Source organism: Sparus aurata, chromosome 21 (genome assembly GCF_900880675.1).
Source record: "Sparus aurata chromosome 21, fSpaAur1.1, whole genome shotgun sequence".
Classification (NCBI taxonomy): Eukaryota; Metazoa; Chordata; class Actinopteri; order Spariformes; family Sparidae; genus Sparus; species Sparus aurata.
Window position 1 is genome coordinate 21,247,102 of NC_044207.1, and position 26,129 is coordinate 21,273,230.

The window sequence follows — 26,129 nt, forward strand, 5'->3', positions numbered from 1 at the left end:
AAGATAAATGGCGGAGGAAGAGGTCACGTGTGTCTCTGGAGATTTGGTGGTCTGCCCAGTATTGAACTGGTGGCAGCGCTGCTAGAAGACTTGAGAGCGTGAGCAGCCTCGGTAGACTGCTGGTGTTGCAGGAGAGCTTGTACCCTCCATTTCGGTCTTATCTGATCTGCTTGGGCGCCACTGGGAGATAAACAACTGGAAGACAAATAAAACCTCAATTCCTATAAAAAACACCAGAGTTTAACTGATAAATTATAAGTTAGCTGCCCGTGTGTTTCCTTGGCTCGGCCAAGGTGACCTCAAATGAAAATAAACACTCTCAGGCTGTCAGGCTAGGTGCAGATTTGCTGGGGCTCCTTTTCCAGCTATTATCCCCCCTCGACAAGGCATTGGTCATGTATAGAATGAATCCAATAGTGACTTAAATTATTACTCAGTGTGCTAATGTGAAAGCTTGCCATGTTTTGTGGGTTTTTCTTGTTGCCAAAAATATCCGAGCGCATTAGCACGGCCTGGAGAGCGATCAGAGCTGACTGCTCTGCTGCTCAAATTTGGGTTCATTATAAAATAATCAGCGTGGTTGACGGGTGGCTCTGGAGGAGCAGCATTCAGAGACAGGAAACATTCACTCCCCTCTGCATAGCGACGGCTACCAAGTGACCAATCCTGCTTATGATGTTGATACGTGTGTGTGCATGAGCACCAGGGAGATGTTGGGAACAAACAAGATGTGATATGTCCGTGTGTGTGTGTGTGTGCGTGCCCTTTCTGCGCGTGTGTCCGTGTCTGCATGTCCTCGGTTATATGTGTGTGCAGGCATGCATGTGTGTGTGTGTGTGGCATTTCACATATGACACAACACATCCCTCCTTAGTATTTGACTTTGGTAAGCAGCTTATCTGTCTGGTGTGTAAGGCTCTAACCTTTTGCCGCTTTTGTAGACAAAGGGCTGTTTTTTGCCTCCCCTCGATAAGGAAGGAGACAAAAGTAACTCACAGAGCAGCCGTGTCTCTAATGGCGTCCTGTGTGAACGTGTTGCCAGAGCGACAAGCTTTCTCCCGCGGGGGGATCGGGGAGTACACAGGGAAGGTGGAACAGGCGAAAGAGTGGGAGAATGAGGCAGTGTAAACACTGAGTTGTAACACGCCGCGGAGTGCTGCAGAAGTGCGGCACGCTATCCGCTTTGTGTTCCGTGTCGGCGCGCTCAAGAACATTTGAGAACAAAGTTTTGGTATTTCTGCAGAACTTCTGAAAAACACTTTTGTCTAATCAATCAAACAGTCAGGAATGTGTCAAAATTTGTGTTTGACTGGAGCTCATTGTTATACGAACATCTTGTATTGTCATGCACACAAGTAGAGCCAAGGTAAAAACAGGGTCTGTACAAAGTCTTCAGAAAATGCTTAAATTTAACAGTTATGCTTTCAAGGTTAGGAATGTGCTTGAACTTGCGTATAATTCTTTAAAGATGCTTGATTGTCAGTGTAATCGCTCATGTCAACTAGGGATAAGCAGATTTGAGTATCATCTGAGTAATATGTATCCTTGCAATATTAAAGAAAATCAACAACAATTCCTGATTCCATCTGTCTATGTGGATTCGATAAGTTAATGGGGTCTATTCTGTGGCTGTGCCCCATCCTCCATCTATGTGTCATGGAACTCTGTTGAGAAGTTTTTGTTCAGTCCTGCTTACAAACCAACCAACAAACCGACACGGGGGGGGGGGGGGGGGAAACATAACCTCCATTTAAATTGATGAAATCCCACCCACTTCCAGGTTAAGCCCCGCCCCCTTTGAGTACAGGCATGGAAAACGGTGCGGCAAAAATATTTTGATAACTAAAGTAAAACAATCCTGTCCTCATATTTGCTTGTTGACCCTAGTGACTTACACCAGACCAACCTTAACGCAGCATTGAGTACACATGAACAAAACACAGAATCAAAGGTCATATAAACAGCTGGCAAAATAAACACAGTGGCAGTATATGCTGATTGCTGTGGGTATCTGGAAGCCTGGAACATTTTTGGTTTATATTTCTTGGAAGTGCTCTAAAAGTGCTCGAGTCTCTTTCCCCTAAAAAAGCCGTAAAAACATGACACGCGAGGCTGTGATGACTGTGATGGCTCCGGTAATGATCGTCCATTTGCCTCCGTTTTTATGCTCTTCTCCTCTCCTCTTTTCCAGATGAGAAGATGACTGGTGATGCTTCTCCGAGAACCACTGATCGTTGACATCGCTCCAGCATTCCGCTCTCCTGCTGCAACGCGCTGAATCACTATTATTAGCCACCAGGCTCCTGGATCGTTTGCATACAACACACAATGGCCTCTGCACTGTGGAGGTGTCCAGTGTTTCGCTGCCTCCTGCTCCTTCTCTTCTGCTCGCAGACTTCAGAAGGTGAGTTACCAGTTTCCGGGGCTTTCTGTGGCAGAGCCGGGGCGTTAATTTGATTCTGGTCAGCGTTCAAGAAGCCACTTATTATTCAGCTTATGAATGTGTTGAATTTATAAGCACACATTCTTCTGTGTGTGCTAATAGTTTCTCTTCAGCGGTTTCACCCTTGAAGATTCTCTCACTTTGTAACGAACTCATTGAAAATTCCTGGCCGGCCCATCGACACTCTCAGCGTCACATTTCGTCACTTGCAGAATTATGATGAGACTGTCCCCTAAACGTTTACCTTTTACACCATAAAGTGCAGATTGAGTGTGTTTTGAGGCATAGGAGGCCGTAGGGGATATACGCATTTTTTACATTTATCTGAATCAGATCATTTCGTACAGCCGGCCCACCTGCAACCATCAAAAGCAGGGCACTTGATTCGACGCCAGACTCGCTGCACTGGGATAGAATGTGTCACTGTTTTTTAATTGTGTGCAGTGACATCCCAGGGCTCTTCTTTCATTCTTGGTTCCTTCCCCTCACTTTTGATTAGTACATTTGGCTGTAATTACAAGTATTGTCACAAAACACACCCGTCTGTTACATGCCCATCAAAACCGCTGATGCTGGTATGTCTGCTTAATGATGATCATTACATTTTTTTCCCCCTTTCAGTCCCATTGTACCAGGAAATAAAGTAACCCAAAATCACATGCTTGCATGCCAGGCATTGATTACAGATAGACGTTGAAGCGCATTATTTTGGGGGCTTTCCTTTTCAATTCAGATTTCCATGTTTTTTTTTTTTCTCTCTCTTTGCTCTTGGTGTTTTGTTCCACCCAAGGTTTCTCCTTCAGTTTTATTTTAGGTTTGGCTGCAGTGCACAATTTGTTAACAAAGACAGATTGCCATGGAGCAGGCTATCCCAGCAGTCTTTCAATAAGAGATGCAGTTTTTTTTCTTTTTGAAGATTAGCAATTTTAGGTAATATGAAAGAGTCTTACCGAGGCATATGAAGAATGGCCTTCTGATTCGGCCTGGCTTTTCATCTGAGTTGAATAGTCCCGTTGAATTTCTTAAAAGAGCAATACTGCTTTGGTATGCAGAAAGTCCAGGTTTTGGGTTTCACTTGATGTGAGGGCTCTCAGGCCTAAGAATGCATATTTGCCCATCCATCAGTAAGGGAATGTGTGTGTGTGTGTGTGTGTGTGTGTGTGTGTGTGTGTGTGTGTGTGTGTGTGTGTGTGTGTGTCCCTCTGAAAACAATATCTGATTCTATCACATGCCACTCACCTCCAGCCCCTCCAGACCTGAGGGCCAGCATCCCAGAGCTTATGATCTACGTTTCCGTCAGAGTCACCGCAAAAAAAAAAAAAAACTCCCACCTGATAATTACCTCCTGTCCCTCACCAGGAGCGAGTATAATCAGGTTATCGCTTTCACCCATAACATTCCTCACGCTTTGATATCTGCATCGACATCGCTCAGGAGAGAGTGATTTTTCTCTCTCCTGGTATTGACTTTCCCCCGGCTCGGTATGAAGAACGAACGCCCGTCGAGCTTCTGTTTTGACAAACTTCGTCAATTTGCGCAAAATCAGATTGAATTAACTGCTAACAGGGGAGTTGCAGCTAATGCACGTAGTCAGGCATAGATTATTCAGTTAAAGTTTTAATCCTTAAAGCGGCTTTAGTCAATAGTAACAATGTGAAAAGGGGTCACTTGAAGTGATGAACCTACACAGAATTATTACCTGGATCCGCAGCGCTCCTCCTCAGCTTTACAAAGCCCGAGAGAGTCTCAGCTAATTTTTAGCTGTTCGGTACCAACTCGTCCGTCTTGGTTCACTCCCGAATGCTCTCATAGGGTCGATTTAGGCTGCAGCTACAGCAGCACAAAAAGCTCCAAGGACATTGTACACTACCTGTTCAGCACCAGCAGACAGCGAGCCGAATTCAGAGCCTCACCGAGTGAACATAGTATTTCCCTCAAGAGCTGGTAGAGACCGATAGAGAGTGAATACAGAGCTACATTCACCCTGACTCAAAATGAATGATAACTTTGCTGGATGTATAAATCAACAGCTGTTTGCTAAGTTTGTCAATTTAACAGATTATGATTCGTTAGTGTTGTGTCCACAGCTTGTGTCCAGCTGTCCCCAAGTGCCCCGAAAAAGTCGATTAATGCAGGATTCAGATTTCAGCCCAGGTTGATTTGGTGACAGCAGACAGCAAACACTCTTTGAGCTGCTACTTGGTCAGAAATACGATTAAACATACTACAAGGAACTTTTAACTGGTTTATGAAACAGTCTCAATGTAACCCTGATGCCTCTTTATGACTCACATAATAGGACCATCAGCGAGATGGGGACTTTGCCTGTCACTTGATTCTGACGTGTCTGGGGTTGGATGAATCATAAAAACTAAAACCATTTTTGATGTTTTATCCAAGATGCACCAAGGGAATCAAGAAACAAAAAACAAGTGTTCTAGTTGATATATATAAATAAACTAAATGAGTGGTCTATTTTCCGTCACGCCATGAGCGTCCACAGTCTGTTCTCATGGCACGGATGCTGCAAGTAGTTGAAAAGCAGGAACGCTGGATTACGTGCGTGCTTCGTTTTCCTGTGAATTTAAGTTTCCTGCATGTAAGGACAAGTTGAATTTAGCCTGGGAAACCTGCCACTAAGAAAGAATTATATACATAGAGAGATAAGTACAGAGTGTAATATATATCGAATGCCAACCATATATAGTATCAAAAACTGGCTTTGATTGCGTAAAAATCTGAAGGATCGAGATTTACCTTTTTGATATTTAAATTGAGTATACCGGTGTGGAGAAAACACCAGCATGACTTTTTCTGAATTCGCTGCCGCTTCTTGTTCTCACTCTTTGTACTCCGATTCCTCTGCATCCTTGTGCCATTATATAACGCATCTATGAAATGACGCCACTGCGAAAGAGAAAAAAACTAGGTCATGCAGGTATCAGTTGTTTTAGATGTTTCCGACCGCCCAGTCTACAGAAATGAAAGAAGACAACCAGATCAAGGGGAGCAGCCACGAAGGTGGGGCGAGTGCACAGACACATACCTACTGCGAGTGCAATGCAAGCTGTTATCTGAGTCTTTAAAGTAAAGAAAGACAGATTTGGGGGGGTGGGGGGATTATGTCGTGCAGTCAGTGTCAACACTTTTAGTTAGCTCTTGTGTTTGTGCTCTGTTTAAATGCCAAAAGGAGAGCAGCCACCTCAGCCTTTAAATGCGAATATTGCACAGAAGGGAAATTAAGTGGCTTGTGTTGGATAGCTGTTTCATATCTGCAGAGATGAGGAGAGCATCGGAGTGAAGGTGCAGTGTTTGTTGAGGTCCTGTATTGATGCAGCGTGGTAAGAGAATGAGACGCATTAGGATGCAGTGTTTTGGGTTTTTTTTAAAAGTCATGTAAAAATTGCGCATGACGGAAATGCAAAAAGAAGCAGTGGATTCCTAGAAAAAAAAAAAATTCTCCGTTGTCTTTTTTTCTGTTCCGCTCTAGAAAACACAGACTGCACAATGGAGATTTTTTTTTTTTTTTTTGTTAGTGTGAAATGTTCCTCGGTTGAACATAGCAGCATGCTTGTGTCTCTCCCAGGAAAGGTTGTAAAGGTTAAGAATACGTCTCAGCGCAACATTTGTCTCAAGCAGTGCCGTACATTGTGCTGATGGAAGACCCTCCCTCGTGCCACACTGGTATTTCCAGTCCTGGGGTTGACTGAATGGAGGAGCCATTGTGCTCTAACTCCTCTCTGGCCCCGGGCCATACACATCCAGTCTGTCATCCATTGATATGCTTGGCTTGCCATTTTATAATTCATATTGAATACTGCGGGTCCATGGCAGGGCGATCATGAATTATCAGCTAAACCATGGGAGATTCACAGATGACTGGTCAATCTGTGTGGCGAGAACAAGCAGAGAGGAGGAGAAAAAAAAATAAAATTCTGATATATCAGTATTGCATGGAAATTCTGCCCCAACTGGAAGCATTTCAGTAAGTAGTGCAGGGGTTCATCATCTGGATTGAATGGACTTTCTTGGAGATTTGGTGCCACATGGAGACAGATAAATCATCACATTTATTGACCTTTTTTGCTTTATTTCTAATGCATTTTGTCAGCACTTTACCGCAACGCCTGCAGTATGCAGCTTTCTCAGATCCTGCACAGAGCCCCAGATATATTTCTGTATAGCATTGCGTAACAATACGCTGTTTTAATAATAACTGAGGACCTGGAAAGTTTTGAATCATAAGAGAACATGAAATTGAAATGAGCCAGAGTCACATGAATCTCCAGGATCAGTGTTTCACTCAGAGGAAATGAAATACAATATCACCCTTGATGGGGTCATCCTAGATTTATTGCAACAGCGATTTCCTGAGTGCGTTTTTGGTAAAGCAAAAAAGCAGCAAAGAAGTGTCTCCATCCAAATATGTGAATGTGAGAGGAGAGCAAACCTTTTTTTTTTTTTCTTCTTTCCCCCCTTCAGGAGAGAAGAAGCTTGTGTTTTATCGCATGTTTAGCGGTGATTGTAAAAGTGGCTCTTACATAGGCAGCTGATGAACAAACACTTAATTTAATGGGCCAGGAGCTACACTTTTCTGACAGTTTGATTTCATTTGTTAAGCATGCTTTAAATCTCACTCGCTCTCGGCGTCTCGGAGCCCATTCAATTCACACCCCTTATGGTAACAAGTTGTATAAACATTGGACCAGATGCCTACCTCACTCTTTCCTTTCTTAAATGCTGTCCACACTTGTTTTTTTCTTCTTCTCCGGGCAGCCTAATTCAAGTAATAGATGAGTCCAGCTTACGACCACAAAGTAGTTCGCCTCAGAGTCTAAACTTTTGGATTTGCTCGGTGTAAGTCACTGCATCACATGAGGGGTTCAGCTGTCATAACAAAGTAATGCATTTAATCTTGAAAGGAAGCAGAAGTCTACGCCATAGAAAAAGCTGTAGACTTTTTTCTTTCCTTTCCTTTCCTTTCCTTTCCTTTCCCCTTCTTTGTGCGTGGGGAGGTGTTTGCCAACAATATACATCAGGCTTGGAAGGGAAACAAAAGTATTTACGGAGGCAACAAGAACCTGTCGGATTTCGGTGTCGCTCGACGCTCGCCCAATACTTTTAAATAGCTTGGAGGCATGTCGTAGCTAATTTTGTTTGAACAAAAAAAGGCACCAGAGCCAAACAAACATGCGAAAACAAAAGCAAGCATGTAACATTTAACACCAAAGGGACAATGTGTTAAGGCAATCAAAGCAGATTGTTGCTCCGACTAAATACCTGCGGCAGCGGGTTTTCTTTTTCAGTGCAGCCACGCCAGCTGTTTTGTAGTCACATACGTTTTGTTCATTAATTTGTTCATGAGAGCTTGATTTGGAGACACATTGCGTGTGCAAAGGAACACGAAGGCCATTTGAACAGAAAGCCCCTCGCTGTTAGGAAAAGAAAGGGAGAGCGAGGGTGCAATTATAGTTATACTGTGTGAGAGTTGTTCAAAAAAAAGAAAAGTGCTGCATTTGTCTCCACCTGTCCTCCTCGATCCGTTTCAGAAATGTCACAACAGCTCAGGTCGCACATTTTTGTCACTGCCGGTTGTGATTTGCACAGTAAACGCCGGTGTCAAAACTAATGCCGACAGTGGGGGAAAGGATGACAATCAATAAAAGAAATTATGATGGATCCTGTAAATGTGCTTTTTGTGTGCTTTCTGTGGCGAGAGTGTGTTTTTTCGTGTGTGTGCAGACGTTCTGATTCATCTTCAGACAAAGAGAGGAGAGGAGCGACTGATGTGTAAATATAACATTTAGCTGGTTCCACTTTTGCTCGCCTACCAGTGGTTTTTATTCATTTCACCCACTCTTGCATGGCTTGAGGTCACGTATGATTCGAATCAGTGTAATAACGTGTGTTGGATCCCCCTCTCTCTCCGTGGCTGCCGGCTAGCTCTCACTACGGGTCATGAATGCAGCTCTGTTGCATTCACTGTATTAGTAATCTCCTCAGGCTGAGAGGCTGTGCCATAGAGCATGACCACACATTTTTTTTGTCCAGGAATTAAATGTCACCTCAGGGTGGGTCACCTGCAAACAAAAGGCCACCAGCCGATTTGCAGGTATAAACAGTCTAAGATAAGGAAGCCCTCTCCTGCCGTGCAGGAAATTGAATAAGTATGCAGCAAGAAAAAAGTCTGAGAAACGGCGAAGCACAAAGGACGTTTTTGTTTGCCTTATGCTATCGGTATTGACTCCCTCTTGTAGCGTGTATCCCCACTGAGTGTACGAGAGGCACAATGGCCTCATCGAAGATGAGGGGCAGGAAACTGTCTGTCATCAAGATCTCCCCATCTGTGCATCTCTTATCAGCGTTCCTGTTTTCTGCTCGCATTGACCGGAATGCTGGTGGAAGGGAATGGGGCAAGGTCATCGCGCTCAAGCCAATCAAAGTGGTCAGTGTTCCAGAGATAGCAGGGGGTTATTGCCAAGGAATGTGCCTGGATGTTTTATTTTCACTGACTTTCCTGGTAAATCTCAGAGAGACTCCAAACAGAGCTGTTTGAAATCACACAAAGGCTTCCCCTGTTGTGCCCTTTGTACATTGTGTAGCGCGCATTTGCAGTGTGCTTGCGAAATCTTCGACGGACCCTTTCAATCTGCGAAGTGACGGTCACATGCTTATTTTTGGTAGCCTTACAAGCACGGCAACTAATAGGGCAAGTGAGGATGAAGCACGTAGCAACTGTACAGAAAAATGTGTAAAAATGTGTACAGAAAAAAATGCAGCAAAGTTTGCTAACCAATGCTGTTCATTTCTTAAGTATTTGACAAACTGGGATTTGAGCCAAAAAACAATCTCAATGCATAAAATGACTATGAAAATAAACTCTTTTTAGCTAGTTGACCAATCGATTTATATCACTTATGAGATTTTGAAAGCCACATTTGAAGGAACAATACGAAACATCCGGCCAGAATTTTTGTTTAAAACATTCCAAAAAATGAACTAACATGTCTGTTAGTGTGAGAAGAGTGTGATGAAACAACAGTGTCTTTGACTTCTATGTTTTGTGTTTCACTGAAGTTAGCATGCTAACCAGCTAGACCGGGCCCATCGTTCGATTATATCATTATATCAGTTCAGTGCTGCTCCATATTAGTTTCGGAGCTACTTTCAAATTCTGGCCATTTCTAACAAATTGCGCCTTTAAACATCCCTTCAAAGTTCAAATTCTGTGCCTTCAAGTTTTTATCATCACAGATTTCTCAAATTGTTACCCAGCCACTCTTTTCCACCAGCTGTACTCAGAATGTGTGGCATGGAAGTTAAAGTTCACATCCATTTGAGTTCATGAACAACAAATGTTATTTTTCAACAATGATATCCTCTTAAATGTTTCTTTTGGAACCTTTTTTTGCACATCCAACAGTTGTCAGCTGGCCGTGAGCATTCTAGCAGATTAGCTTGCTAGCTCGGACCGTCACCCTCGCTTTACAGACTGTAGCAGTCTCGAGTCAGTGCGAAGTTTACCTGTTAATTATATTGACCCAGTTTTCTCTGAATCTGGTCGGTCCACTCTTTAACCTCGTATATATGCAATCTGGAAAACATTGTGAGCAGAAGCTGAGGATGACATTCCCGATAACAATCATCCATTGATCGCTGCCAGCACAGACTCCCTTGATTGCATTAAAAATTGAATTTTAATGCACAGTGAAATGTGCACTAGATTAAAAACGTATGTCAGACAAAAGAGGAAAAACAAAAACATACATGAAAGGTTTTTTTTTTTTATTCCTCTTGTGTGCTGCGACTAAAGCCGCAAAAAATTCTTGTGTGGGGATGAAACACAAAAAACATAATTTTAAGCTCAAAATTGCACTGCACCGCCTCATCAGCATAACCACGACCTCAACTACACCATCCACGTTGGCACCAGTGGGTTTGTTTCAAGGCACGAAAGTACCAAACTGGACTTGTGCCCAATGAAAGTGACAGCCCTACTGTGTTAACAGCCACTTCAGGCTCCGCATGAAGATAAAACCTGTGTCTCTTATCAGAATTGTCTGTTCGCTATCATCTCAAGCCCTGATCTCTGTTCCTAGTCATCCTCGTAGTCTCTGGCTCATTATTCATGTAATCGGTGTTCCAGTTGCAGTTTCGCCTGACACCCTGTCTGTGTGACGTACTGAGAAAGCCTCCTGGGCTCGGCTCTGGGGCGGGGTGGAGGAGGTGGGGGGTTGATTGTGAGGATGAAATGGGGAGACGTTGCATGAGCAAACAAGAACTAGAGACAAACGCAGGCGACGGAGGCAAACCCAGGTCCTCCTCTTCTCTCCTCATCCTCCTTTTTTTTTCTTCCTCTCCATCCCCACCACCCCCACCCGAGGGAGGCACCTGACTTATCGTGGGACGTCTTGTTGAGCAGAAAATCCAGCCAAGGTTTAAGTGCATTGGTAAAATATGGGCTTTGAGGGGAGTTAAGCATCACTCAGGGCAGATCAAACCGGTGAAACTATACCCCCCCGCTGCACTCTGGAGTGTTCCTTTAACTCATCTCTTTCTACGCGTTTCATCAACTCCCCTGCAAACAGAGATGCAACAGTGTGTGAGATATCCAACCAGCATTGAACTAATTCTGTCAAAATGGCACCCTCCCAGGAGCATATAGGTTTTTTTTTCCATCTTCCAAGTCGAACGATTTTTTTTCCCCTTTCAAATGTTTAGCCTCCGTGACAGTTATTTGTCTCTTTACAAAAGGGTTGTTTTCTCAGTAGACTGTACAAGGCGTCGAATTATACTCTGCTTTAATCCAAGTGATGAGTCCGTGGACCGAACAAAAGCAGACGTTACATCTTGGTAATGTCTCCTGCAACTGAATTACTCTTGTCACTTGTCAGTGTGACTTATATTAAGCACTGACCCTCTTTGCATTTAGAGGATTATACGTATTAGTAATGTAATGATGCTCCTCTCTTACCCTGGTAGCGGTCTTTGATGTGCGCCCACAGGGTCAGGGATCATCCAACCAATCGACGGAGGAGAGAAACCTTGATTCTCGCGGGCAAATTAAGACACAGTCATTATAGCCTCCTCTTTCAGGCTTTTTTTTCCCTTCAGTTCTTCACTCCCCTGGGTGAAATTCTTCATCTGCAGTCTTCTGCAGCTGAGCCGGCTGTTCTGCCGAAACGAAATAATCCACCGTGGCGACTGTGCATCAGTTGTGGCAAAACTTAAACATTTTTCCTCTGTGTCGTGTTTTTTTTTTTTCAGACTGCGATTCATGCGGCATCAAAATATTTGTGCATGTCAAATAGTGTGTGTACAGTGTGGCACTGTTGGATACTTTATACATGGATTTGCACATTTCAGGGAAAAGTCTGGTATTAATTAAGCCCCAGATTTATTTTTCATAATTCCTACAATAAATGAGTTTCCTAATTAATTTTAGCTTTACACAATTTCAAATGTTCGTCCAGACAATAGTGGCGGTTGTAGCCAACCAACCAGTTAACTGAGCTACCTAGTTTGTTCTGCCTACAAGTAACTTGCGTATTCATCTCAAGCTATTACTTATTGTATCATGTATATTATGAGTATACTTTAAACAAAGAGAAACTGATATTTTTTAAGATTAAACAGTCTTTAGCACAATAATGTAATGAAGCTAGTATGTGCAGAAGAACAGGCAACACATTTCCCCAGAAATACATGTTATTTCATGTAATTAGCCACAATAGGTAATCCATTGTGTTTACTTTGGGTAAGACTCCAAATTGAATAGCTAAAGACTTTGGGAAATCATTTGTTCACATTTTTCACTGAGTGTCAGACGAGGGAGCAAGTTGTACAATGATTATGTAGCTGGTGCTAGCATCAGGTAAGCTAAGATTAGCATAAGGATGTTAAAACATTAAGGTGCACATGGAGACAACAATACTCCAGGAAATAGTCTGTTTTGATCGAAGAAACACAATGTTCTGTTTTAGTTGTTGAACTCGTAGGTGGTAAGTGAAAGTAGGTAGATTTGCAAATGTATTCTGTTTTGAACAGAGCTAGCTCTTTACAGCTATTTTCAGTCTTTGCGCCAATCAAGCTAACTTGCTGCTAGCTTCATATTTTACCATACACATGAGACTGTTGTCCATCTTCTCGTCTAACTCTCTCAAATTATGAAAGTAGTCTTTAGATTTAAATAATTTATGTGAAATTTAAATGTATCTGGTAAGATCTAGGAGGCTTGTGTGGCTAGCCCAGATACAACAGTTAGCCTAAGGTGTTTTTCCACAGTTGCTGAAACATAACAATGAAGGTGGTTCGTGCAAAGTTAGAATACTCACCCAATGGTGTCCTGTATGTGACGTCTGCACATGTAATGTTCACTTAAAACAATAACTGAAACCTTATAGAGCTTTGTCATGTATATTAGCTAGTTCATAAAACTGATGACCTCTCTTTTCACATGACTGCAGCAGTAGTTATGGCCCGGCTTCTTGTAATTTTTTACCTTTTAAATACCTTTTCCTTTGACGTGATAACATCCATGAAGTATTTGAAGCGAGACACTGTAGTCCACTTTCCACAATGCTAAGTTATCTTCAAGGCAAACTGCAACCTTCTTGACTCACAAAATTGTCTTTTAAATTGACAAACATTTTATGTGTAAATCATGGCACAATTGAAATGGGGTTAAAAATGTATTCATCTCTCGACCACTGTCCAAATTGTTTTTCTGAAATAAGATCATATGTGGAAAACCGGAAGGGGTGTGACTTCACTTCTCCGTTATCAGAATAAGACCCAGGTTGAAAAAATAGTCAATTTTCCCTTTAAAATTCTTGCTGCTCAGCTAAAAGAGAAAACATCCCACGCCTGCGTTTGGTGTGATAGGATCTAGCTGTCTCTAAATGGACCCACCTGAGGAGTTAAGAGGCAGCAGCAGGGTCTGTCACGCTTAGCCTCAGCAATATGACAAATCCTCACCCTTAAACTTCTTCAAGGAGACATGCGTCAACACGAAGCATGTGATTCTCTCCTCCCACCCACTGTTTTTCTTCTTTTTTTTTTGTCTTTTTGTTTTCTGTAAGTCAAGGAAACATTCAAGAGATGCATTAGAGAAGAAGCATGGTCATGAATACAAAACCGCGGCTCTAGAATTTGAAGTGGCAACTCTGAATTCTTCGTATCAACAGAAAGAGAAAAGAGATATGACTCAGAGCGCTCCGTCTAACCACAAATGGACTCGGTCTTATATCGCCAGTTTCTATTTTAGAATACTTATATCGGAATCAAGAGTGTCTGATAGCAGTTGTCTGGGAAAGGCGGGTGTAGCCCCGGGGTTTGTGGTCTTGTCTGACACTGTCTTTAGAAACAATTCCCAGCAATGTGGACTAGAGCGGGGACTAAAGTGTCATGGGAAATGGTGCCATATGTCCAACTAGATTTCCAGTGTTTCACCGCATCTCAACTGTTGAAATGAAATACGAGCCGCTGTGGCATAGTGAGGGGTTCTCGGGGTGTTGCCTGTATTTGAAAAGCAGGTGTTATTTTGCGAATCCCAAATCTCCTTTCTCATCTCCCACCTCAGCCCTTTGTGTTTCGCACTTCTGATGGGCGGTCATGTTCTGCATTTCCGGAACTTGTGTCGCACGCCTCACAAATTTCGGGGGTGTGGAAATGGACATTTTGAAGGCTGTTTTTTTTTTTTTTTTTTTTTTGGTACAATGTGAGCTGACTTAGTCCAAGTATTATGTTTGTAGGTTTAGAGGCATGTGCTCAGACAGTGAAGTGTGCTTTTGCTTTATTTAATACATAAAAGGTTTGCCGCAGTGGTCTCTTGAATATTATATTTTTTTCCCAAGCTTATTTTACTCCTTGGCCAACAATCAAACCGTTCCTCTGAACAGATTAGAAGTGCTGCAGCAAAGAACAAAGGAGCTGGGAAAAAAAAGAGCAAAAACTCTGATTGCGCTTTGAAAATCTTTACTCCACCAGAGCAAAACATGCTGTATGACCACTCTGTCACTCCGGATATTGGATTATGGAGGCATCCCCTGCTGTTGGAGGAAAAGCTTGACTCTAAGATCTGCTCTTTCTTCCAAAGATGTTGGCTACCAGTAATATCACGAATAAAACAACGTTAACAGACAAACAATCTTGAAGTACTCCTGCTGTGACCACGGTGGGGGCACTCTTATTTGACTAAAGGCTACACCCTCCTTTATGCTGCAGAGAAAGCGTCCCTGTCAAACCCAAGCGCAGAACAATGGGGGCCAGCCTTTGGGAAACAGGGCCATTTGCATGCAGCTGTTTGCCGTTTCCAGGACCACAAAGGCCAATCAAAGGAACCTTAATGGAGGATGACAAGCGTCAACCAACGCCTTTGCTCTCTGTCCATGCCAGCCCTCACCACTCTGTCTACCCTCCAAAAATGGCCCAGTTTTTTTTTTTTTTTTTTTTTTCTTGGGTGATCAAACATTCCTCCACTTCTTTCTCCCGAGGAGTTTGTCAGGGTTGAAGGTTGGTCACGACTGCACTCACACACAGAAAACACGAGCCTCAACCTTTTGCGCCTCGGTCTGGCGCTCGCAGTCGCCAAACGGCAACATGTCGACACCAAAAAAAACTCCATTATCTCTTCGTTTCATCTCCAGGGTTTTAAAAGCCGCCAAGTGTAACTCTGCGGATCGTTTCAGATGCACCCATCTGGGCCACAGTGCCACTTCCAATTTCAAGGGTGTTGATAGAAAACAAAATATGTATTATGAGGTGGTGGGGGGATTGTTGCCAGTGAATTATAGGCTGTCAACTGGAGAAGAAGAAAAACTCCCAGAACGCGACATATTGAGAAGCCGACTCGGCCAATGCTTTGCTCTCTTGAGCTCAATAGACGGCTTAGCAGGCAGGTCAGGGGGGAGGAATCTGAAAAGCTACTTTCCTTGCAGTCACTCACTGACCAGAATGCATGATAAGGCTTCATGTCAACAAGGCCAGGGATAGGGATCACAGCCAATTATAGCTAAGTCAAAGAGGCTACCATGGCAATTTGACTAACTGTTCTTCATAGAGATTGTTCAATTCCCTTCCTGATTGTGTAATTTAACGTTAATCTCAGGTACAGATACAGAGGGAGCAACCTCGTTCTCCTTCTTCCTTTTCTTGCACACACACACACAAGCGTGCACAAGGATCGTGTTATGGATTTTTTCCTGCAGTTTTCTTGACACCGATTTCCCCATGCAGCTGGTGCCCTTCTGTCGCAGTCTTCAACTTCTGCAAAGTTGAGCAGTCAAACAAAGCACAGAACGTGAGATGAAAAGCTTTTCGTAGCTCCCTAAGACATTGACATTTGTGCACACAAACAGTCTTCCTCGCTCCCCAAAATCTCGCCAAACTTGTTTAAACCGAGAAAATCAACACAAAAAAATACCTACATCCAGAAACCTTTGTTGTCACAAGGTTTTTCCTTCCTAGCTGTGCTTAAATCCTTAGATCTTAAGCAACATCCCGTTAAGTCAACCAGAAATACATTCTCTGAAAATCAGCTCTCCTCCTCCTCCTGCAGAGTAGAAAATCTCCTTTATATATATTTTAACTTTTTAGACAGATTTGTCATTACTTGCCCAATTACAAGTTGACAAGGCAGTCATTAATGAGGCCGAGACTATCCGCAGTTTGGAGAAGAGGCAATTTGTACTTTAGGCCTCCAGTACAGTCTCGATACTCCCCCTAATTGATGTAGTGTTAGCCTATGACCAGAGAGATCTATACAGGCGAGGAAGGAGGAGGCCGGCGAGGCACAAGCCTAATCAATCGCTCGGCTTCTGTTGACAGCAGCGTGCCATCATGCCATAGTGCTCTGATAGATGGGCAGAGTCGGCGAAATGGGGTTACGAAGGCAGATGGCGCGCATGTGTGCGTCCGTGAGGCTGTTTTTTAGCCGAAAGACGGTCTCCCAGCTCCGGATTTTTAAAACCCTATGAAATGCATTCTTTCTGTGTGCTCTCTGTCGCTGCCGTGATAAACCCGTCACTCCTTCCATGAGGAATGGCAGGCGGGACGATCATTAGTCTTCGCCCGTAAAGCCGGCAACTTCACTCTGGGTTTTATCATCCACCATTTCTGGACAGGTTTTCTGAAAGGCTCGGGTAATTGTCGTGGTTATTGGAATAGATGGAGTGACCCCACAGCCCTCCACTTACAGTCGGGCTACACTGACGTCTCCTAATGAGGTGATAAACAGTCCAGCTAAGCAGAATCTACTGGCCATTAGATAGATCATGGTATTATAATGAAATGTCTAGTGGCAGGATGCCAGAGAATTTATACCATTAGTTTCATATTTTGTAATACGGCTACCACTACTTGTGCGTGTGGGAGTTTCTCCTAATACACGATGACTTTTCTATACTCTCAACAGTGTATGTTTCACAGATGTCTGGGTGTTTTTTTCCCCTCTGTTTACTAGTGTGACATGAACAGACTGACATAGAATATCATTATATCTGAGCCAGGGCGCAGCAGGCTGAAATGACTAGCAGACATGTGGGTCGGGGGGTTTCGGGGTAGGAATTTCAAGCCGGAATCACTTCAACTTTGAGCGGTTCAAACAATGCTAATTGCGTAGGGCCCTGACTGTCAGAAAGTGTGAGGATAATTAGAGTGAGGGGGCAAAGTGAACCCGGGGTGGTAAGCGTTAGTACATGACAATGCTCGGGAGCCAATGGGAGCATGGAAAAGGTAACAGGCTGAAAGGAGGGCTAATTAGCAGAGAGCAGTGCAGAAAATACAAATGGTAGCTGCCCCCTCAGGGACCCACTATTGCTGCAAACAACAGCGATTATTGACAGTTCATGCAGCGCTCTGCTTGCACTTTTTAAATGGAACGCATTTGCATGTTCTGCTTAGATTTTACCTAATTGTTTTCTCAGAATTGCAGACAGTTACATTTCTTTTCTTCTTTTTTTCTCACTTTGGATCATTTTAACCTCAGATAATGGATTTCGCTTTCTTTTGTTTTCTTTTCCTCATTGTTTTGTTCTCTCTGTGCAAATCTCCACATCTGTAGCTCCACACCATTTGTGACATGACTTTTTTAGTACGCAGAAGAAGGAAATACCAAAGAATACCCGATTTCATTGTAATCTTCTTGAAAAAAAGGAGGAGGGGGCGCCAGCTTTGAGTGAAATAGTTAATTTTCCCCCAAAGTAGAGCTATTTGGCTGCGCTCCCATCTGCTGTGTTCCGTGTATAGATTTTTCCTCCTGTGTGGACTCCAGACTCTTCGATCGCCGACACTGTAAAATGGATTATATTACACTCCATTCTGCCGGGATTCTGCCTTTTTTCTCCATCTTCCTTTACAGAGCAAGTAAAGCAAAGAAACAAATGAGCGGGGCTGTACGACTCATCTCCGTCCAGATAGCTTCGGCTCTGCGGTAGATGCTCTCTAGGTGGAGACCTTCCTGATGTCTCTGTAGCCTTTGTGTTTGCTCAAGAATTTATGAGGTTAACATAGGTCTCCGATGACTTAGATTAGATGCCTATAGCCAACATCCAAAGCCACAGAGAGATGGAGAGATGAATTGTTTCGTCTTTCCCCATTCCTCTATAGCGTGTAATGGCCCCGTCTGTTTAAAACTGCGGTAAACATTGGACTGCTGTTGCCTATTTATTTTGTGCCAGTGGATCTGACTTGTGTGGTCTTATTGTACTGAAGCAGCGATCCCTTTTCCACTCATTAATTTCATTATTTGTCTAAAGTTTTTTCGTCTCTGTCTCCTCCGTCAGGGTTCAGCCGTGCGGCCTTGCCTTTCGGGCTGGTCAGGAGAGAGCTCTCATGCGAAGGATATGCAATTGATCTCCGCTGCCCGGGGAGTGATGTCATTATGATCGAGACGGCCAACTATGGCCGGACTGACGACAAGATCTGTGACGCTGACCCGTTCCAGATGGAGAACGTCAACTGCTACCTCCCCGATGCCTACAAGATTATATCACAAAGGTAAAACTCTGGGGAGAGGAGGGATTTGATTTCACAAACATAACCAGGAGCTAGAGAGACTTATTTTCTTCTTTCTTTTTTTTTTTAACCCTCTCTGATTCGCAGACAAAATAAAATGCTTAAATTATCACCCTGCTCTTGCAGCCACCTACATACCGGACAATTAATCAACATCTCACACCTTTTATCCCTTCATTGACTAGATTATGTAGGTGGCGGTTTTTTGAAATTCAGAAAACTGGGGCGCAGATTAATTCTTGACAGGCAGGAATTGACATGCGTGCGGCGCAGCTCTTCACACCAGCTGCGCGTTGTTGCTGCTGTTTGAGTCATAATCAGCGTAGCTCACAGAGGCTGCAAAGTCGCATGAACACCTTCTTGATTCCCTCTCCGGAACATTGGGCTTTGCTTTGTTCAAACACTTGTACCGCATTGAAGTGGCTGTGCCTCAGGTAGTGAGCAATGCCCATCATCGCTGCCTTTTATCCCCGTTACCCTCTCACAGGACGCTGCTTCGCTGTCAAACGACGGTGCAGCAACACTTCACTTCACCACTGCTCTACCCCTAGAGGTGTGTGTATTTTTAAAGGGCGCCAGATGAACTATTCATAAATAGTAACCAGCGCAGTTCATCTTCTAATGCACCGCTCTGCCCTAACCTGTACCCCCCCCTTTAGCTGGCTTCTGAGCCTCATCGCCCACTATCTTACACCTCTGGGTTTTTCCCCTTGCATCATTCACTTCTGTATTTACTCCCATGAGATGCAACACTACAGAATAGCTGAGGCATAGATCAGCTCCTCCAGTCTTGCTATGTCTGTCTAAATTTACAGCCCAGTCCCAGCGCTCTCATACAGTAACACGCAGCTGACAGTGTCCATGCCCTTCGGTTTGACTGCGACGTGCTACATTGTGCATCACATCTGTTGACAAGTCTGACTCGCACTCGGCGGAGCTGCACTTCAAACTTATCTCTGTCGTAGATCCCCCGGAGGCGGCGCGCAAGCTTTTGAGAAAGACTTTGCACCACAAGCCCTTAACCAGAATTATTCTAATGATTCAGATCAGAGGAAATGGGCTCCTGACCGTAATTAAGGTTGATGCGATAACCAGGAGTGTTAAAGCAGTCGCAAGGCTTTGGGAGCCTTCTGATTAGTCCTCCTTCAGTCTGCAGCAAGTGAAACAAGGAGGATATTTTAAGTGCATCAAATTAGGACAAAATGTGCTGCAATATTGTGGAGAGATTAACAAAAGGCAATAGCACGGCAGACAGATAAACAAACATATTAGACAAGATTGGATAGATAGAAACAGTGGGATGCCTGCTGCACAGAGTGGCAGTTCTGTTGGTTTGGAAATTGTGGCAAAAAGTAATCATCAGCGGCCCGTTTCTCAAAACAAACACCAAATAGACAGGAATCAGACTGCTTGATTTTCAGCAACATTTACATCAGGAGTGATCTGTGGAGTAAAATGTGAGGTTGTTGACAAAGAAAAAAGTGGCTGGATGAAAAATGGATGAAGGACCTGATGGAAACTCAGAGTCTGTCAAGATGTACTGTAAATGGACGTCTCCTCTGACCTCTCTGTTTCTGCCAACATCTCTATTTTCTACCAGCGTAGGTATAACATTTTTTTTTTTAAAAACTGTTCACATACAAGATGATCATCTAAACAAGGTTGTTTTTGCTGACTTGGTCACCTATTCTCCGGCCCAGCGGAACTGACAAAATAAATCTTTTTAGCCGGTCAGAGGTACAACTCTTAGATGGAAAGCAAGCAGGATTCAAATACTTTACTACCATGAGATTGTGCTCAGTGCAATAGAGATTACAAGCAGTGATTTCAGTGGCACTTTAAAACAGAGCAAGCGTGTCAAAATGCTTAGCAACAACACCTCCCTTTACTCAGCAGCCGAAGCATCTAAAAACTGCAGCGGAGTAAATGCCAGAGCAAATTCTGAGAGAAAATCATACAGATGTATTTAGTGTTTACTTAAAGCTGCACTAATCAATAGTTTTTTTTATATTGACAGTGGATCAAAAGATAAATTGATGTAAACAGGCTCATTTGCAGTGACAAACCCGCAGAGAATTACACACTGCAGCTTTAATGTCTTTTAGCTCACTGATTTCAGAGTTTTTTGATGTTGATACCAGCTCAGAAATGCATCCGATGCTTCTCTAAAATGCTGGACTGGAATGTATAATATCATTTAATTTATATATTAGGGAAGGGATCCTGCTATTTCCCGTACACCTGTATGTGCACTTAAAATATATATTTTTTCCAATCAGTATTCATAAACACTGAATGACTTGTGTAACCTCAAGCACATCCATACAGAATGAGTTCAATACAGCTGTTAAAAAATAGAAATGATACAGTATATATATGTACATAAATGTACATTTATGGATTGGTACTCTGTATTTGGTAGTTAAGATATCAGAATTGGTTTCAGGAAGGAAAAAATAGTATTGGTACATCTCAGATGGTTTTTTTGTCTTTCCAGTTCGCAATTTTAATGATTTTGTTCAGTCTCACCGCTCTTATCCAGCCAATTAGGCCGCCGATAGAACTTCATTCAGAGCAGAGCTCCACCAAAGAGCCTACAATCATTGCGGAAGGTTATCTGATGTATTCTAAGAATTTTGGACGTGTGGGGCGAACTATTTCTTTCTCAGCTGAAGCTGACAACGGGACAAAATAAATGTAAAGAGAGACATAGTGGAGTTCCTATTTTCGTTTTGACAAGTATAATAAATTCTGTAGTCTACCCCTTACATGACCTGGCAAGTGAGCCAGCCCGTATATTTTCAATTGTTTTGTACTTTGCCAATCACACCTATGAGTTAATTTGGTTAATGTATTATCACTGATGCTTCAGCAGATAAACAGGATTATAATATTGTGGCCTCTGGAAGTGGAGGATACTATACATATATAATGCAGCTTCATTATATTTGAACAGCACTTATCAAAAGATACACAGTAAAATATGAATCGATCGAGATGAAATGGGCAGAACAATGGATACATTCAAACAGAGCTGTGCAAGTGCAGTATCCTCCAGAGCCGAGGAACCCGAACAGCAAAACGCTCCGTCCCCTTTAGTGTTTAAGTGTCAGTTGGGAACGAGCAGCAGGTTTCTGCCGGAGGATCTCAGGCAGGTCGGTAAGGGGAAAGCAGTTCTGATAAATAATATGGGGCCGGGCCGTGAACGGCTTTAAAAGTAATAAGTAAGATCTTAAAATCAATCATAAAAGCAATGGGCAGCCAGTGTTAAGGCAGGAACATTGAAGTAAAGTGTTCTCTTTCTGTGCTTTTAGTGAGCTGTCGCACTTTGTACAGTTTGGTTTCTGTTGATTAATGTCTCATTAATACCTGTTTTAAGAACATTATGACACTTACATATATATCAAATGAACTTCACATCATGTCTTGCCTATGTTAAATCCACCACAGTATCCATAGCTGACATTTATATCCTTTGGAGTGGAGAACATTATCTTCTTCTGGAGTTATTGTTATCTCAAAATTGTATATAAAGGCTCCGTTTAATGCACTTTCTGGGTTTCAGAACTACAGTGTCAGCCAGACTTCTCAACTCTAAACACTGAATCAAACCAAATATCTCAGAGTGTATTTGAAGAGCTCTCATCGGCTGTCAGTCAGTTCACATTTTGATGCAGTGACCCTTCTCCCTCGCAGCAGCTCTCACTGCAGTGAAGCCCATAAAAGTGAATCTCTTAAGTGCAGCTGGCACCGTATTGTCCGTGATGTTTTAAACCATCGCTCATGATGCTTCTGAGGCTATTTGTTAACTTCATAATGGGCCTCGCACCTTTATTTTTTATATCCTTATATAATGTTCAATAACCCATTAGTTTTTTTTTTTTTTGGGGGGGGGGGGGGGGGGGGGGGTTTCTTTTGAAAATGCATAGCTGGATTTAGAGTGCAGCCTGAAAAAGTAAAGTTTCTTTCTGCTTAATGTACGTTCACCTTTTTTTATTCAACGCTGCGTAGTTAAAAGCGCTCAGTCATGGTTTTTGTGTGGTTTGTTGTGCAGCAGAAATCCCATTTTGCAGCGACAGAAAAGCCTCTTTAATTACTAATGGTTCTTTGAAAGTCATGTCCAGTGTCGAAATGTGATGTCCAACTTGCATGACTGCTGCTGACCTTCTGAAATATTTATCTCCGTCTTGCAAATTGTTGAATGTCCTATTTTGGTGCCGGTTTTCTCCTTGTTTGCCTCTGTTACTGCTGACATTATTCTCGATCCCTCTGCTTCAAGTGAGCTCGATTGAAGCGGCGCCAATTTCACCCTATACAGTATTTACACACACTTGGTGCTCTGCTGTTCTTTTTTTTTTTCCTCCTTTTTCCTCTTTACTTGAACTTTTTTTTAGCACACGCAAACATCTGCAAAGACACTCACACCAACCTTGCAGTTCACACATTGGTAATACATTGAAGGGCGCTATATCAATTTAGAAGGCAGAAACGACAACATTCATGTTGTGTTTGATGCGTGCATGGGCTGAAAGCCTCCGCGTTTTCACCAGAGGCCAGTCCACCGCATGTCACCGCCACCTGTCGTGTGTGTTCTAATGAACATTAACCCTTTCAGTAGTGACACAAAGATGCCAAGAGAGGAAATGCAATCCCTAATTCCCAACATGCCTTAGCAGCCCTCTCACTCTGCTATTCATCATCGCATCCGTTTACTCTGCCTTAATGCTTTCATTCCTCTCTCTGTTTGCCAAGGTTTAAACTAGAATGCATATGTGACAGCCCAGGCGGGGATTTCATCAATTTTCTTTGTAGCTGTAACAATGAACTTTTCCCCCCTCTGTGTTATTAATGTTGTCTTTTGCCGAGTACTCTTGCTGTGGGGAGTCATGATGAAATCTCTGGTCAATCTTTTTCTGTCCTCTAGGTGCAACAACCGTACGCAGTGTGTGGTTGTCACTGGCTCTGATGTCTTTCCCGACCCATGCCCTGGCACCTACAAGTACTTAGAGGTCCAGTATGAGTGTGTTCCCTATAGTAAGTATCGCCATCCAAATCTCCTCCTGAACTCTTACTGTGTGTTTTTCAAGCGTCTGTAGAGTAGACAGATGTGCTGTAACTACAGTCTCTGTTCAGTTGCAAATATATGTCTGTTTTACAGATGATCCCTCAGCTGGAAACTGTAAGTATTTGGAAGGCATTAATGATGATAGATTAAGGTGAGGCATTAAGCAGTACAGTCATTTAAAGGGTCAGTTCACCGTAATGACTCTGGTGGAAGTCAGCCATGCAGATAGATTTGTCTTAACCGCGTTTTGAGACATCCGTCTTTAGGCTTGTGTTTTGAAAGCTGCTTCCATTTTGGACGTTGTTCCAAGTTGGCGAAACACCCGGCTTTGTTAAGCTCAAAGGCTAAAGAAACTTTAATTGGACCTTATTGTATTTGTTAATTAATGTTAATTCTGTAATGGCCTAAATGAAACTTCTGGCAGCTCTCTGGTTAATGTGTTCTCTGCAAGCCACCGTCTGCACTCAGCCAGAGATTGTCCGTGAGGGAAAAGAAGGATTACTCTCGTAGACTTTCGGTTCCGTTCAGGTTTCTTCAAACTTGGTGCTATCTCGCAACCAGCCGCTAGTATTCACGTGATTTGAGCAGAACCATCGTAGATCGTGAAACCGATCTGTAAAATATGACACACCCAGTTTGCTTCGCACTTTTCTTTGGTTCCAGCCAGGAACCAACTCTTGGGGTTCCAAACCAATTACCTTTTGGTTATTGATCTGAATAGTTCAAAATTGGTGTCCGAACCAGATCAGCACGGGTTCCATTTTTTTCCCAACATTTAAACATCTTATATCAGCGTTAAGGATTTGAATTTCATCTTGACATATTTCGTACTGTAGTTTCATGCCTTCTTGGTCAAATATTACTTCATATAAGACGAGCTTCTGTCACTAATGCTTACAGTGTTGCTTAACCATTCCTCTTAAGATCTTACGTCATTCTTTTGGACAATGTTTAGCCTTATAGACAAAATTGTACATAGTTTTGACTGTTACTTTAAGGCCTGTTGACTAGTCAAAGTTTAAACTTTGTTTCAAACATAAGGAAATGAGTAGTTAGGAACATCCATAATCAAGTTTGAGTTTATTTTCTTATGAAACACATTTAAAAACAACTACAGCTGACCAAAGTGCTGTCCAAAGCCAGCATCTGTGGAAAAGAGCATAAAACATCACAAAGATTTAAAGATCAACACCAAAATGTACAAAGTATAAAAAAACACAAACACAGTAAACAAGCAGCCATGTACAGATCAGCAGGGCTCAGATGCTTTGAATGTCAAAGTATGTTCTTAGCCGAGACTCGAATGAGTCGACAGAGGGGGCGGATCAGATGGACAAGGGCAGGCTATTCACAGTTGAGGGGTGGCTACTGCAAAGCATAATCAATATAAGATCAACTGGATCTCCAGGTTTTAGGTCAACTAGCTTGTGAACATTTGGTCTATAAGTTAGTAGGATACACCTTTCATTACAATATAGTGGTTCATTTTTAAACTAGCAACAACAAAGTGTTTTGCTCTAATGTATCATTATGAGAAAAATGGTGATTGCACCAAGTAGTGGCTGTAGAATATTGACACCATCTGCGTGTAGATTGGCTCAATATGCAATTTTTCTTGCCACCGGGCACGAACTCTCTCTGGAAAATGAAGCCAGACTGGCCATCCAGTCCGGCTGGCAGCCCGGCTCCGTTTCTATCTGCCTTCACGTCTCCATTATAGAGTAAATGAATGAAGAAACTTGCATTTTGTCATGTGCTGTAGGGAAAAAAAGTCTTGACAATAGCACCACTTGAAAACACTAGGTGACAAAATGTTGCCTGTTTCCACTTGAAGGTTGTAGCTTCAGGCTGCAAATATTCCTTTTCTGGATTCGGTTCAAGGTTATCGAATCCCATCCCTGTTCTTGTGAGATTTCAGCCTCCACCACAATACAACAGAAGTAAATTATACTTTTCAGAAACAGTGTCCCTGTTATTCTTTCTCACTGTTTTGACTGGAATAACTTTCCACTTAAGAAATATTCCATAAGAAAATGTTTTCTCCTCCCCTGCTGTGAGTACCAGAAATAAAATTCCACTCACTTCTATTACATTTGGGTGGTGGAAGAAATCTCAGAGGCAGGAGATAAAACCATAACTATATGCATGACTGGATACCACTTGGGGGTAACAGAGAAAATACATATTTTCTTGCAATTTGGGTGAACTGACCCTTTAAATAGCTTAAATAATAGTGACTTTAGATTTGGTGTCTTTTGCCGAGATAATAAAAGGAGAGATCACACAGAATTTGGTCTTACATTCACTAATGTCCTGTGGAAACACATTACAGAGGATATTAGAGTAAAATAGTATAAAAATCCTGAAAGTCTGTGATGACTCTGCATGTTTTTCGGAGATTAACCGAATTCCTGTATTCCGGTCATGAATCGGCTTTAGTGTCTCTCCGTGAAAATTGTTTAATTAAATGTACTGTGGAGTTAGTTAAATCCGGCACTATTTTAAACTCTGTCTACAGTATCTGATTTGAGCTAATCTACCTTAAAAGGGTGTTTTAGATTAGTTTATAAGAGCAGCTTTAGGCTTTGTCGCTGCCCGTGACTGTAC

The 26,129-nt window shown here is 42.6% G+C and overlaps 1 protein-coding gene across 13 annotated transcripts in view; it reads left to right on the forward strand.

The window, feature by feature from the left end:
- Positions 1–26,129, forward strand: part of adgrl2b.1 (adhesion G protein-coupled receptor L2b, tandem duplicate 1) — a 91,466-nt gene that overhangs the window by 20,230 nt on the left and 45,107 nt on the right. For all 13 annotated transcript variants that reach the window (XM_030402094.1, XM_030402098.1, XM_030402097.1 and 10 more), the window contains exons 2-4: positions 2,192–2,404; positions 18,226–18,439; positions 23,382–23,491. In XM_030402094.1, coding sequence (XP_030257954.1) covers positions 2,329–2,404; positions 18,226–18,439; positions 23,382–23,491 — 400 coding nt within the window. In that variant the 5' untranslated portion in view covers positions 2,192–2,328. The remainder of the gene's footprint in view (positions 1–2,191; positions 2,405–18,225; positions 18,440–23,381; positions 23,492–26,129) is intronic.